Consider the following 15,904-nt stretch of genomic DNA (forward strand, 5'->3'; position numbering starts at 1 on the left):
ATTAAGAGCAGTGAGCAGCTACTATATAGCACCCGGGGAGCAGTTTGGAGATCCGGTGCCTTGCCCAAAGGCACCCCAGCAGTGCCCAGGAGGTGAACTGGCACCTCTCCAGCTACCAGTCCACAGTCCGGAGTTGGTCCGTTAGGTTTAGAAAAGACTACGGTTTGGGTTACAATAATGCCGGAAGTGGCAAAACTTAAGCACGGAAGTTACATGTCAAAAACTACTTAGTGAGGTTTAGGAAAAGATAGCGGTTTGAGTTAAAATAATGAAGGTCACACCGGTCTCCTGGGCAAACGTTCAGTGTTTTTTGACCCATCCGTCCGCCCCGACCGCATCGCTATGCAGCATTCGCCTCTCTTTATACTTCCTGGTTCACATTACGTGGATTATAGAATTGATTTCATGCTGACCATCGTGAGAAAAAGTGACATTTGTGTCTATATACACGACTCAATACATTAAATTTGTGACTATTTCACGAACTGCTGTGCACACAACAAGGGTACAATTCAACTTGGCCTAACGTGCGCTTTTGGTACAATATAATATTTAGGCACGTATGCGTCATTTTATTATTTTTGATAGAAATTGCCCTTGATCCGTTTGTGGACTATCGCACGCGTTTGCTGACATTCATTGTATTCTGAATATCAAAGCATTTCTACTTTGCACTACATCAGCACCTGCTGTTTTTAACAGCATGCAGTGCTGTAAACTGTATGGTTAAGCGTGTAGCTAATACATGCCTAATACCCCCCCCCCCCTTTAAACTTGATTCACTGGAAGCTAGTTGGCAGCAGCAGAGATCAAAGTGTGGAAGTGAAAGCCCTACAGATACTGTCATCTTCTACAAATGTTTAGTGAACCGTAACCTGTATCTCATTACTTTTACACTCCCCTTAACCCCTCACAACCGCTTCCACTCCTCAAGTACACCTTTCACTGCCTGGGTAGCACTGGTGGATTATTTCTCTGTATATGTACCAAACATCCAAGTTAAAATGAGGGGAAAGCACCAGAAACAGTGTTGTGAGGTTCTCTCCGAGTCCTTGGCTTGACCTGCTGACAGTAAATCTATACTAAATTGATTAAGTATTTGTGTGTTATGATTTCCTAATCTGTTTCAGAAAGACGATAACAACCAAAAAACAATTCTCTGCACGTTCATGTTATGGTTATTCTTTAGATTGAAGCGTTTTGACAGGCAGGCACCGATTGTGTGTTTTCCCACTGATGGAAAGGAATTGTGCTAGTGCATGTGTTATTGGACTTCCGCTGTCCCTGACAAAGATGAATTGATTCTGATCCGTCTACTGAACATGTGGTTGATTGACAGCCAAATACATGTTTTAATGATCACACCCAGGACTTACAAAAGGTATTTTTGGGGAGCCCGATAAAGATGTGCAAAAAAAATATAGACTACAGGAGCTTTGAAAAGCTTTTGAACTGTGACAGTCAGCAGATGAAGAATACATCTAGAAACGAAGGCCATGACTGTTGTTTGAATGTAGAAGCAACTGCGTGCACAGACCTTGAGAGCACTTCTGAGTAGAACAAAAATATGTATATGTATATTGAAAGGAGCAGAATACTAAAAAAGGTATCCATGTACATCGGTTGCACATTTTGCAGTCAGTGTACAGTTTCTGTTATCACATTAAATCAGAAAATTTTTGGGTTCACGTATTCTGTTGGTTAAAGGTTAACTTCGGTACTTTCCCTATTTATTTGTGTCTAACTGACTAATGAGGACAACAATTTCTCAGATTGTACCAGTATTTAGAGAGAACGCTGCAGACGGCGGACGCTCACAGGCTCTAATGTAATCGCTCGGGGCAACTCCTCACCGTCAATTTACGTTCACTAAAAGTGTTTGTGTCTCACAACAATATGGAAAGGTCCCTACAGAGAAACCTTTCACTTTCTGTTTGTTATTTTGTTATGTCACTTGCCGGAAGACAACGGTGGAAACGTGAGTGCGCGTTGGAGATAGGGGGGGTGCTGGTGTTGTCAGAGTTTACTTTGTTGGACTACAGAAAGCATAGCTTAATGTTATCTAAAATATTTTCAGTGTCATGGCTGAATATTTATATTTTATGTCGAATGTCAAGACTTCTACTTGAGCGAGCCACACAATAACAAACAAACCGAATAAAGCAAAAGGTAAAGAAAAACGTTTTATTTCTCTGTAGGGTCCTTTCACTAATGTTGTCAGGCACTTATAATAACAATCTGAGCCTGTCAGTGGTAAAAACAAACACTTTTAGTGGACGTAAATGACGGTGAGGATTTGCCCGATATGATTATATCGCAGCCCGTTTAGCGGCTGCAGGCTTCAGCGTTTTTCACTAAATACTGGATCAGTTTCAAAAGGTGTTGTCCCCATTACTCACTTTGACACAAAAAAATAGAGTCCGAAAAATACAGAAGTTACCCTTTAACATAATGGACATATTGTTTTTGATTGAACTAAACCTGTGTTGAAGTTGCTTGTTACTTGTACAGTCAGTCAGGCCAATTAAGTACATTAATAACATTGTATCCCCAACAGACGGTGGCCGGTCAACAGTGTAATGCACACCTTCACTAAATTTACCATAACAATGTATTTTTGTATTTTCCAGCAAGTACATTTAACAATGATTGAATTTATTCACTTTTTTACGAACATTCAGCCTACAATCTGTTTTTATTTTTGACAAGGAAGCAGGATTCATGAGGTTTTAACCTGAACAACCAAATTCCGCTGTTGCTCTGTGCTTTGTTGGTGGATTGCTGTATCTTGGCTCGTGTGCTGATATGTAGCGCCTTCATCTTCGCCCAAGGCGGTAAATGAATGTGTAGTGTTGCTAGCATACTTCCAGTAATCTCTCGTAGACTGCTGTGTGTGTCTGGTGGCCCGTGGTGAGGAGTCTGGCCCAGCATCATCACCCAGTCTCCCACATTGCCACGCATATGGTGCTGCCTTTGTGTCAATTGTGCTCTATGGGGTCTCTAATAATTAACAAGATGACAGACAAATGAAATGACAAGCACAAGGTGGATTCGATTTTCCATTACCTAGTCTTGTGTCTGTGTTTTTCAGATGTACTGTAGCATTTTGAAATGTTTTAATTTCACCTCTCTCAAAACGTTCGATCCATTCCTAATGTAATTACAGAGGCCACTTTGGAAATGGCAAATCCAATAAATGTTATTAGTTCTGTGTGTGTGTGTAGGTAAGTTTGTATATGTCATCATGGATTTCTGCATGCTGACAAATCACAGCATCACTGAACAAGGAGAAATACATTATTAGAAATGGGCTGCTATACATTCACCAGGCTCTGCCAAGGACACTTTTCCTTCATTTCTATACTATGTAAATCCAGACTCAACTCAAATGGAAAGCACTATAAAGACTTACAGTGCAAGGGTGAAAGCGTAGCCCTAATTGTCCATCTTTGCTCAGGAAGCACCGCCAGAGAACAGCCTAATTAATCGGATTTGCCACAGTATTAGCAATAACTGTTGCAATGGATGAATGGTTTGCTGCTGTGTTGATGACGTTCCATTCAGAACCAATGATACATTCTCAAGGACAACTTTAGTACTAATCCAGCTACTAATGTCCCTTAGAGCTCAAGAGAAGCATTTTATATACTAGGTATTGCTCTTTCTCTCTCTCTCTCTCTCTCTCGTGGACTGGCCGATCTTTTTTGTTCACTCTGAGTTTTATTTTTAAACTTACATACACAATAAATATAGCGACAAACAACTATTTGCTATGTAAAGATATATACATCTGAGATATATACATCGATCTCTGTGCTTTGTTTATGTAGCCGGTCTGGCCGCACCTGAGTGTTAGTGCATGTGAGTCCCTGGGCCTTTCTCAAACCACTTCCACTCCATTTGCGCATTTGCGTGGAGGGTCCACCATATGAAGTGCCAACCCAAACAAAATTAGTGGAAGGGAGTGGAAGTGGGTTATAAAACCCTCCAACGGTGAGCCTGCATCGATGCTGATTTACTGGCCAACAGTGTTTTGTGTTCGTCATGAACGAGCTCGGTACAAATGTTGTTTAGTGCAACTACCCGTGCAAACGTAAACTGCTCAAACTAAAATAGAAATTTGATATTGTCATACAGACGTTAACAATTTAAAGGTCACATTGAATTTAAGATCAAATGTCAAGTCTAGAAAACGGTAGATGTGTTCATTTGATTCTAAAGTGTATATTTACATGGGACTGTTGCAAAAACCGAGCAGCTCTTCAATATTAGAGTTAAAAACAAGAACATGTTTACAAAAAAGAAAATAAATGCCAACACAGAAGCATGGGAGTAGGTTTTATTTTTTATTTTCAGTTTCTTGGTATATTATACCATATATTATTAGAATACTGTGAACTTTTGCACATCCCCTCCGCATGATATGAAACCATGGTTACGAAACGTTACGAGAGTTTCCTTAGGAGAGAGGGAAGTTTGTCCCAAAGTCCCAAAGGAGGGTCCGATTTGAGAAAGGCCCCCTGTGTGTTTGTCCCACTGGCAAGCAAATCACCGTTCTGCACTGCGCTGATACGGCAGTTACTGTTGATAGCGCCGTCCCGACCCACGGTTAGCTCCGTCAGCGCTTTTGCCGTTGTTTGCACTCTTCGTGCTGTTAGCACCGTTAGCTGCTAGCCGCCGGTTCAGCCGTCACCATGTTTAGAGCCGCGACGAGGTAATCCCTCAATCATACATATGCTCAGAATTTCTAATTTACCACCTTTAACACTACATAAAAAATCATTTATCAAGTCTGAAAGGTTTCAGGAACTGCTACGAATGCATTGCAGTCAACATCTACACTTTTACCTTTTAAACTAAAACCTGCATTTCTAAACAAAAAAGATAAAAAGTTTCAAAATGATGTTATTTTTATTTTGCCTCTTCTTTATGAAAAAGTCATCAGGTATAGAAAACAGCATCAGGAAAAGTTTCTTTACCAAAGGTCATGAGTGAATAATTAGCCACATTAGCTTTGTGCTGAATCCAGTATATTCATTGCTCGCAACCAAACAAAAAAAAAAGGGGGAAACCGTGTGCCCAGTCATCATTTAACTCCGTCCTTACATATCCAATTACACAAATATGTTTTTTACTTTTTATATCATCAACAATCCTTTCTGCTTCTGCTGATACGATCAAAAGCCTTCATTATCATGCCACCATTTTCTTGCCGCATACCCTAATTGGAGCTTCAGCAAAAGCAAGCACCATTTGATATAATGGCTCCCTCCCAAACAAGGAAAGCCAGACCTGCATTATGGCTCACTTTTTATATCGCTGCATTCCCTGAGGGAAGGACAGAGATGTCATCATTAGTGGGCAGCAGACACTGGCCGTGGTGCCGAGGTCTGTAGAGTGGTCAGCCAGGCCCGTGGCCCAGCAGAAGCGTCTACTCGCTGTTTTTCCCTGTTGAGGCTTCCATCTGGCCACGTGACCCTGCGCCAGTCGGCCCCCGCTGAATAAATTTGGGGAGCTAATGAGGAGGGAAGCTTTGTGAAGACCTGGAAAAGGGCACCTCTTCCTCTTCTTCTCCTCTGAGAAAAAGAGGGAAAAGTCGCTGTGGTCAATTTTATTAACTTGGCTGACCTTCACACAAACAATTAACATTTACAGAAAACACAGCCCCTCCCATTATCTTCCTCATCTCCATCTTAATCTTCAACCTCACCACCAGCAGCATCTTCTTTTCTGCTTCTGCAAGGGGAATTTAACAGACAAGTAGCAAATTAATGGCAAAACCGTTGCATGTACTTTTAAGACAATTGCAAGGTGATGTGGATTATGCAGTAGAAGGTCAGTTATCTGAAGGTCCCTGACATGTTCGGTAATTGGCTAAGGGCCACCACTGTCACAGTAAAAAGCCAACTGTGAGCAGTGATTATGTGACCTTATCTACTTATCCTCCTACCAGACCACCAGCAAACCTCTATGCATTCTCACTGAAATCTAATAAAGATAGAAATATGGGATGAAAAATGTTTTCTTTGACAGTGTCAGAACCCAAAGGAAGGTTTTCATATAATCTGTATTCATTCACAAATGTATGACAAGCCTTATGAGTATGTGTTCTTCCATGGTTCTAGAAAAGATCTCCAGTATTCATCAGATCAGTCTACCTCGCCTACTGTATCCCACAATGCAAAGCGCTGGAACGGTACAGGCTATGGTTACAACAACAACTGCAGCCAAAAATGACACATTGTTTACATTTTTCGTAGCTTTTTCATCACCAAATTCACTTATGAAAATTGTTGAGGCGAGAATACAACTGTGTAGATTTTGAATATTGAAAATGTTACAATATTAGACGCCGAATCGAACATTTGCTCCACTGTTTTCAGAGTTTAGAAGCTCCACAAACTGCCATGACAGCTGGCCATTCACGCTCACAGACCCGCTATGAGCTGGCTGGAGCTCTCTAGACCGGTCTTGTAGGCGAGGGGCTTTTATTTCCTTGTTGACAGATAGTTTATTAACTAATTAACGGGATTTATTTATATGCGTTTTTGGAGATGAAAAACCTCCACAATCGCCCGCGGGCGCAGCTCGCTCGCCGGCCGGCCAGTGATGTTCACAATCCGGCTACAGAGCTGCAGGCAGTGGCGAGGGAAGAGGAGAGGTATCTCTCTTACGGGTCAGAGAGATACCTGCTTAGACAACATGACCCTTTTTAACATTACTCTAATATTTGTGGGGATATCTATCCACTGTTTTGTTGCTGTAACTGAAAAAGCAGTTTGAGTAAATGCTGTGGATCAATGTTTCATATTTACCGTCTCCCCTCGTTGATGATCCGGTTTATCTGACTTTGAGCTGTTAGAATAAATAGTTTAAACCTGCAGTATCTTATAAAGTAAACAAACATACATAAATAAAATAATCAAAGTTGTATTTTTCGATAATATTGCAATAGTGGTGCGAGTTCTTTTTTTTTTTCCAGTGCTGGTTTAAAGGCTAAAGCCTGGTCTAGCATACTGCAAAATACATCACTTTAACCGTTTCATACTGCATACTACTCAGGAACGCAGTATGTTCTGTATACCGCATACTGTGTTCCTGAGTAGTATGTAGTAGGAGGATTTGAATACAGCCTATATCTATAAAAGGTTATTTTTCAAACTAACTGGGTAAGTTGAATGGAAACACACTTGTCAGCTGTGCTTGTATGACCTCCTCTCTCCTCCTGCTGTGTGATGCACCCTGTCATCCTTGTCTGTGAAGTGATTTTTATCCCGATGTGTGTGCTCTCCCATTTGTAGAACCTGATAAAGAACCTGCCGGAGCAGAAAGAGCTGAATTCGCTAGCGGAACTAAAGGGTGAATATGAAGAGCTGGTGGAGTCGGAGCAGTTTGGCATTGTGGTGAGTATAATTTCCTGGTGACTACTGGATCGCCCCGAGAGAGAACACACAGTACACACAATCACACTCCCAGTCTGCAGTAGTCAAACACTTGCAAGCATACACAGTTGAGAAGTTTTCTTCATTGCTCACTCTCTCGGTCTCTCTAAACCTCGCACGGACTCACAAACACACGCTGCACGTTAACACCTTTGTCTTCCTCCAGCATTGTTTCATTTTTTTTTATAGCAGACTGCTGGATTTGGACAGCAGTTTAGCAAGGGACCAGGACATTTATAATTTATAATTTAGAGGGATACATCCCTGAGATGTGCAGTAATGTTTAATTAAAACATCTAACAATATAAAGGGCATATTTAATAACAAAAAAAGTTTTGTAACCCAACTTCCAAATGACAGAGGCTATGCTTTTAAAAAAACACTTTTGACTCTTCATAAGAACATTTCAGGGAATGCCGTATTATTTTACATCAACTGTCAATGTTTTCTCATGATAAAATCATACCCTAAGGCTATTAATCCTGTCTGTAATAAGGTTCTTTGAAAAGCATGCCATTGCAGTCAGCCAGCTTGGGGATGTATCCCAATCCTCTAATCAGTTTACAATGACCAGCCACAGTTTTATCTTCTGCAGCAGCAGGATGAATAATGTTGTAGGTAACTTGGAGTATAGCCTTAACAGAGTAATATATTGTTTCAGTCAAAAGAACTAGTTATTCACCAGACAAATATTAATGATTAGAAAGTAGCTGGAAATAAGTAGGTAGACATTTAAGGCCCAATCAGTGGGCTACCTCCAGGTCTGAGAAGTGAAGCCAATGCGGAAGTGCCTTAAACTTGCATTCTTTCTAACAGCCAGCAGGGGGCGACTCCTCTGGTTGCAGAAAGAAGTCTGATTGTAGAGAAGTCTATGAGAAAATGAGCCTACTTCTCACTTGATTTATTACCTCAGTATACATTGTAAACATGAGTTTATGGTCTCAATCACTAGTTTAAAATCTTCTTCAATACAGCATGATGTTCATTTAGTCATGACAGTTAATTATAACCTTTTAGGTCGCCTAAAAATGTCTTGCTCAGCGTTTTGTTGTACTTAGCTCCACCCTCTCGTGTCACTTCTGGTTGCAAAAAGTCAAGATGTGACGGCCAAAAACCAAGATAGTGACGGCCAAAATGCCGAACTCGAGGCTTCAAAACAGCAGTCCACAAACCAACGCGTGACTCACTGTGACTACGTCCACTTCTTATATACAGTCTATGGGTCCAATCTGCAATTTGACCTTATCTATTGACATAATGGAGGTTTTTAAAGTTGTCTCTCGTCAACCTGTTTTTATCCAGCAACCTGTGTTAATTCACACCTACTCAGACTCCAATCTTGCGGTGTGTGTCAACTATGCGCTGACATTTTGACTTTTCACACCGACCTGCGTTCTTCCTGGAATTCCACCCATTACGGAGGGGTGACTGAAAAGGCAGCGTTGTACTGTAAATCAGCTGCAGAAGAAGGGAAGTACATCATCAAGCTGTTCTGACCTTTCCACTTAGTTACAGCTGTGATTACTTTTTAATTAACTGCTCTCGCCATCCATTTACCAAGTGAATATGCGGCACTTTAAGCAACAGTAAAAGGAAGTATTATCTCTAAACTTAACTTTACAACAAGATCATAGAGGTACATTACACAGTTTTACAAAAGAAATGTTCAATTAGACCCAAGGGTCGCAGACGTGCTCCATCTCCCTAGCTATTCTCTTCACTTGTTTTTTTTTTTTGCCTATGTCTTTTAGGAGATGTAATGAAGCAGGGGGTGGCAGTTTCCCTCGTGATCTCACCAATTTTGTGATCACATACCTCCCCACTGATGAAGTAGCTCCTCAATGCAGAGCTATTTAGTTCCCCTGGGAAATAAGCCATGTTTGAGCTTTTCACTGCCAGAGCTGTCACCGACGTGCTCGCTTTCATTGTGATTTCTCCTTATTGTATACAAATCAATTCAAGCGAAGGAGAGGGGATGAGCGTGTGTGCTTATTTGTGTGTGTGTGTGTACGCGCATGCCTGTGTGCGAGGACGTGAGGTGGGTGGGTATATGTTGGTGTGGGGGGAGTTGTTTGACAGACAACTTGCCCATCCACATGAATAAATTTGAGCAGTAATGAAACATTATGGGGTTGGATCTGAAGGTTGCCTTGAAGCAACGGATTATGCGGCAATCTGTACAATTTGTCTGTGGTTGCTGCTTTGCCACATATCTTACAGCCAAAACCCTATTTGTTTTAATTCCCTCCCATTTTCATAACTATTTTTTTCTCTATCATTTTTCTCTGGCTTCAGTGATTCCACTCCTAAGCCCACAAGTATTGATTGAGGCTGTTATATTATTTCTGACAAATCTGTTTAATGGGAGATTCCTTTATCCATAAGAAAGTCAGGAGGGAGGCAGGAAAGAGGTTAATCCCATTTGCTAAAGAGGGTCGTTGATGTTCAGTTCATTAAAACTAGTCGCAGCAGTAATTACACTGGAGATTCAACATGACGGACGGTGATGGCAAGGTGGTGTAACTTTATAGGATTTCATCTCTGTCTTTGCTCCGTCACGTTATGAAAAGTTCTAAAATCATTTTCAAATAACTCTGAGATCGTGAGGAGCTCGAGAACCACAATAGTCACAGCTTTTTATGCCTTAATGCAAATACATTTTGTTCATGTAGAGTGCATTATTTGTCTAACAAGTGCCTTTCAAGTGAGCCCCGACTTGTAGTGTTATCAAGTTTTACTTAATACATATGTTTTTAAAGGGTGGATCACGCAAATAATGCAATGATATATATAGTACTGTGAGTGAGGTGGCCATGTTGGGTTGCTCTCACCATAAAATTTCCGGGAGAGCTGGCAAAAGGTTGTGTCTAGAAGATAACCCCCAAGCTGCGAAAATGTGTGAAAGCTCTCACGAGACTCGCTGCTTGACGACCTATCCTAACCTTAACCATTCAAGGTCAATGCCTAACGTTAACCATTCCAGGTCAATGATTGCAACTTGGAGGTTACCTTCTAGACACAACCCTTTCAAAAGTAAGTGAACAAAATTATTAAAAAAATCCACATACAGTAGGTGGGGGGCAAAATATGGGACTTCAATGAGCTGAACATGTGCTGTACCCTGAACATACACATAGTGTGCATCTGGCTGACTGTTTTTTTTTTTTTTGTTTGTATACAATACAAAGTACTACTACATATATATTTTTTTCATTCATACCCTCAGATGAGTTCAGTCAAACTCCTACGACCACGTCTCAACGGCATTCTGTTCAAGCTGACGTTTGAGGAGCAGGTGAACAACATCCGGCCAGACATCATGAATGTGACATTTGCCTGTGAAGAGGTGAAGAAGAGCGAAAGCTTAAGCAGACTGCTGGAGTTGGTGTTGCTGGTTGGCAATTACATGAATGCCGGCTCAAGGAACGCCCAGACGTTTGGATTCAACGTCAACTTCCTCTGCAAGGTAACACACCACCACAGCGCACCACATGCTCAAGCACTCGTTGACGTAGTTATGTCATAAAATAGCAATGGGAACTGGCTAACGCTATTTTATAGATGGAACAGAACAGGGTGAAACAAAAACGTGATTGTTTGAGGTCATTGGAGCTGAAAAAGGTTGAGACTAGCACAACTGATTTTGTGACCAGTCACACTCGTCACACAGAGACAAATGTCAGTTTGTAGCTTCATGTCACCGGCTTCCACTGATAATGACTTGGTGGCTGTTGTGTCGCTCGTAGTGTGAACACAGCTTACCTGTTGCAACACTCACACCCATGTTCTACCTGACACAAGTAAAAAAATCAGAAAACAGGATCCGCACCTAGCACAGGAAGCTCCCAACAATTTTAATGAAGCAACGCTTCGATCTAACAGATCTTCGTCAGGCATCGTCGAGTCTTTTGGCAGCCTGTTTTTATCTACCTGACACAAGTGCCACAGGGTTGCAGGTGCATGAAGTAACACATACAATGTTAGTTCATAGCAAAAAAAGACGAATGGTGAGAGAGTTTGTTTAGGACAGAAGTGTAGCTGCTTTTCTATAGATGGTGTGGGTTTTTTAAAAAAAGGACTGTAGAGTGATATACTGATATGTTAACAGGGCTGAACACATTGACCAGAGAATGATTTTCTGCAGTGTATAGTCTACACATATTTTGACACAGTTTCTCAGCAACCTAATTTCTAAGATGACAGTGTATTAATCTCTAATTTCACATTTAGTCATTATTTATCTAATTTCACATTTAGTTGTTTTTTTTATGTAAAAGGAAATTGGATTTTTTTTTTTTTTACAAATTCATATAATTTTTCACACAGATTTCTATGAATGAGTTAGTCTCAAGTGATAGAAATGACAAATGCATTCAAGTTCTCTGGGAGATTCCTTGAGGGGTTTGTTCTCCTACATCTCCACGGAAACTCTGAAACATTGCCTCATGCACAATGCTTAGAAAACAAACAAACAAATAAATAAATAAATCAGACCAAGTTGCCCAAGTTCTTTCATGCCCACTGCTTACAGGATAGTCTAACTCACCGGATGTAGACTGTAGGTATAAGCCTGCCATTGGCCGCCTATTTCAGCCGTCATTCTCCTCCCCTTCTCTATTTGGCAAGGGCACCGTTGCTGCCCACCGTTGCTGCTTAGCGCCAGCCGCCAAGACAATTGTGATCGATTTAAAGAAATACAAACAAGCTTTTTGTTCCCCCCTATACCAGGATAATAATGTGTGGAGCTGACAAAGTGCTGTTGAGATAGGTCAGGCTATACGAGACTACTTTAGGCTAATCCCCACTGAAAGCATTTTTAGAAGCGTTTTTGACGTCCATCACTCGCGCATCGTGCTTCCATTTTATTAAATGTATCAATCGATACGGACTCTGTGAGACGGGCGTGTTTTTGTCGCGTTTAGTGAGGCGTAATCTGCATAAACATCTGTTTTAATCAATCATCAAATATCCCACTGTATACTCTATGTGTTTTGAACTTATTAAACATATCTACATTGATTGTCAATGTGTTCAGCCCTTGAACGCAGCGTTGGATTCATGTGGACGGAGAAACTTTTCTTTTGGACCAAGGCCAAGTGAAAAAAAATTAACATAGTGAATTATTAGCAACAAACAAAACAACAACATGCCACCAAAGACAACCAAACAAAGCAGTGCAATCTCGGACGAGGAGATCGAAGAGATAAAGAAGGCGCTGAACTTTATGTCTGGAGAAATTGCAACTGTGTCTAAACAGCAAAAACTAATAATGGACTTGATGGGGGAAATTAAGGAGCTGAAGAGACAACATGTCGAGAAGGACAAGAGGATAACCCTCTTAGAGTGCCGGGTGGCGGATCTGGAGCAGTACTCCCGCATAAACGACGTGATCGTTAGCGGGTTGGAGACCAGGCCACGGTCATACGCCCGGGCGGTGACACCAGCGGACGTCGGGGGGCTCACCGAGCCCGACCAACAGTCCCTTGAACAACAGGTGACGGCCTTCTTCAACAACAAAGGCATCTCCATCAACAACACCGACATCGAGTCATGCCACCCTCTCCCCCGGAGGAACAAGAGCGACAAACCGGCCTTAATAATCCGGTTTACCAACAGAAAGCACAAAAATACGCTGCTTAGACAAGGAAGGAAGCTGAAGGGGTCCGACGTTTATGTGAATGAACATCTTACAAAGAAAAACGCAGACATCGCCAGAATGGCACGCTTTCTAAGGAAGCAGAGGAAAATTCAATCAACGTGGACTGCAAACTGTAAAGTGATCATCAAACTGAACGGGTCACCAGAGGAGGCCAGAGTGCTGGTTATCAGAGAAATTGAAGAATTGGACAAATACCAGTGACATCAGAACAACACAACAAGGTAATCATACCTGTCTGTGGAAAATGGGTTCTTGTGGAATTACATAACATTCACTGAACATTATCTGAACACAATATGCATGAACTGGAACTGGAACTGGAAGATATTGATCCTGACAATAACTTTTTTAACCATCTAAACAACACATGTTGCTACTACACCGATGAACAGTATAACAGCAATGTGAAGTCAGCTCAAGGAATGTCAATTATTCACTTCAACAGTAGAAGCTTATATGCTAATCACCAAAACATCAAAGAATACTTAGGTCAATTCACAAAACCATTCAATGTCATTGCAATATCTGAAACCTGGCTCAATTCTGAGAAAGAAGCAGATTTCGAGTTGAAAGGATATGAATTCAATTACATGAACAGGAAGAGCAAAAAAGGAGGGGGTGTGGCCCTGTACGTGAAAAATAGTCTGAAATATAAGATTTTAGAAAACATGTCAACCACTATTGATGATGTGATGGAATGCATCACTGTAGAGATCTGCATGGAAAACCAAAGACATGTGATGGTCAGTTGTGTATACAGAGCACCAGGAGCCTGCATGGAAACTTTTAAAGACAGTATGGAGAAAATATTTGCCAAAACTAATCAGAAGGTTACATTCATTTGTGGGGACTTCAATATAGACCTGCTAAATCCTAACAAACACAAAATGACAGACGAATTTATTAACACAATGTATAGTATGAGTTTATATCCACTGATCACCAAACCAAGCAGAATAACAGCACACTGTGCAACTCTAATCGACAATATATTTACAAATTACATGGAAAGTAGCTTAGTGAGCGGGCTGCTGATGAATGACATCAGTGACCATTTGCCAGTTTTTGTGATCCATGACTGTGATTGTGGAAAAGAGAAGGAGGACCATAAAATCAAATATAGGAGATTGAGAACAGAAGAATCCATAAATGCATTCAGAACCGAATTGCTATCACAAAACTGGAAAACCCTCTATGAAGGAAATGATGTTGATACAGCATATGAAACATTTCTAAATATATTTAAGTCATTATATGACAAAAACTGTCCAATAAAACAAGATAACACTAGGAATAATAACACAAACAGACCATGGATCACAAAGGGACTGCAAAATGCCTGTAAAAAAAAGAATACTCTATATAGACAATTCATAAAATGTAAAACTAAAGAGGCAGAACATAAATATAAGAAATACAAAAATAAATTAACTAATATTATGAGGATATGCAAGAAGGAATATTATACCAAATTACTAGAAAATAACAAAAACAATATAAAAGGCATATGGAATATATTAAACAGTATTATTAGAAACCGTTCGACTAGCTCAAGTTACCCTGAATATTTTATTGATAATGATAGGTCTTTAAATGATATGAATGATGTGGTTAATGGGTTTAATGAATTTTTTGTAAATGTGGGACCAAAGTTGGCAGGAAAAATCAATGACACGTCTCCAAAGGATGGGGAGGTTGTTGAAAGCAACATTGCAAGAAACTCAAACTCAATTTATCTCAAAGCTATAGACAGAAAAGAAATCATAGACATAGTTAACAAGTGCAAGAATAAAACATCTACTGATTTGAATGGAATCGATATGACGATAGTCAAGAAAGTCATTGACAGTATTGCAAACCCCCTAACCTACATTTGTAACTTATCATTCATAACTGGCACATTTCCACATAAAATGAAAACTGCTAAAGTTATTCCACTATATAAAACTGGGGACAAACATAATTTCACTAATTACAGGCCTGTATCTTTACTTTGCCAGTTCTCTAAAATATTGGAGAAACTGTTCATTGGAAGATTAGATAACTTCATTGACAAGCACCATTTACTGACAGACAGTCAATACGGGTTCAGAGCAAACAGATCAACAGCAATGGCATTAATGGAGCTAACAGAAGAAATAACCAGTTGTATTGATAACAAGAAGTATGCGGTAGGAGTATTTATAGATTTAAAAAAAGCATTTGACACCATTGATCATGATATATTATTCAATAAAATGGAAAGGTATGGTATAAGAGGGGTAGTGCTGAACTGGTTGAGAAGTTATATAGGAAACAGGCAGCAGTACGTGCAAATAGGGGACTACAAATCAACATGCTCAGGTATTACTTGTGGGGTCCCGCAGGGATCAGTATTGGGTCCAAAATTGTTTATTATGTATATAAATGACATAGGTAGGGTATCAAGGACACTGAATTTAGTTTTATTTGCAGATGACACAAATATTTTTTGTTCTGGGGAAAATCTGCAGCAGCTTTTGGAGGTGGCCACAACAGAAATCAGAAAATTGCAACGGTGGTTTGACAGAAATAAATTGTCATTAAATTTGGACAAAACTAAATTTATGTTATTTGGAAACCAAAAAATAGACATACCAGTACAAATGATAATAGATGATGTGACTATTGAAAGAGTATATGTAAATAAATTTCTGGGTGTAATACTGGACCACAAAATCTGCTGGAAACCTCAGATAAATTATGTAAGAACAAAGCTGGCAAAGAGCATAGCAGTCTTAGGGAAAACAAGACACACACTGGATCATAAATCACTGCACATTCT

At 40.2% G+C, this 15,904-nt stretch overlaps 1 protein-coding gene across 5 annotated transcripts in view; it reads left to right on the top strand.

Moving 5' to 3' along the window:
* Positions 1-15,904, top strand: part of diaph2 (diaphanous-related formin 2) — a 449,753-nt gene that overhangs the window by 254,926 nt on the left and 178,923 nt on the right. For all 5 annotated transcript variants that reach the window (XM_074649328.1, XM_074649329.1, XM_074649331.1 and 2 more), the window contains 2 exons: positions 7,302-7,403; positions 10,669-10,908. In XM_074649328.1, coding sequence (XP_074505429.1) covers positions 7,302-7,403; positions 10,669-10,908 — 342 coding nt within the window. The remainder of the gene's footprint in view (positions 1-7,301; positions 7,404-10,668; positions 10,909-15,904) is intronic.

The sequence above is a fragment of the Sebastes fasciatus genome, chromosome 10, assembly GCF_043250625.1.
Source record: "Sebastes fasciatus isolate fSebFas1 chromosome 10, fSebFas1.pri, whole genome shotgun sequence".
Lineage (NCBI taxonomy): Eukaryota > Metazoa > Chordata > Actinopteri > Perciformes > Sebastidae > Sebastes > Sebastes fasciatus.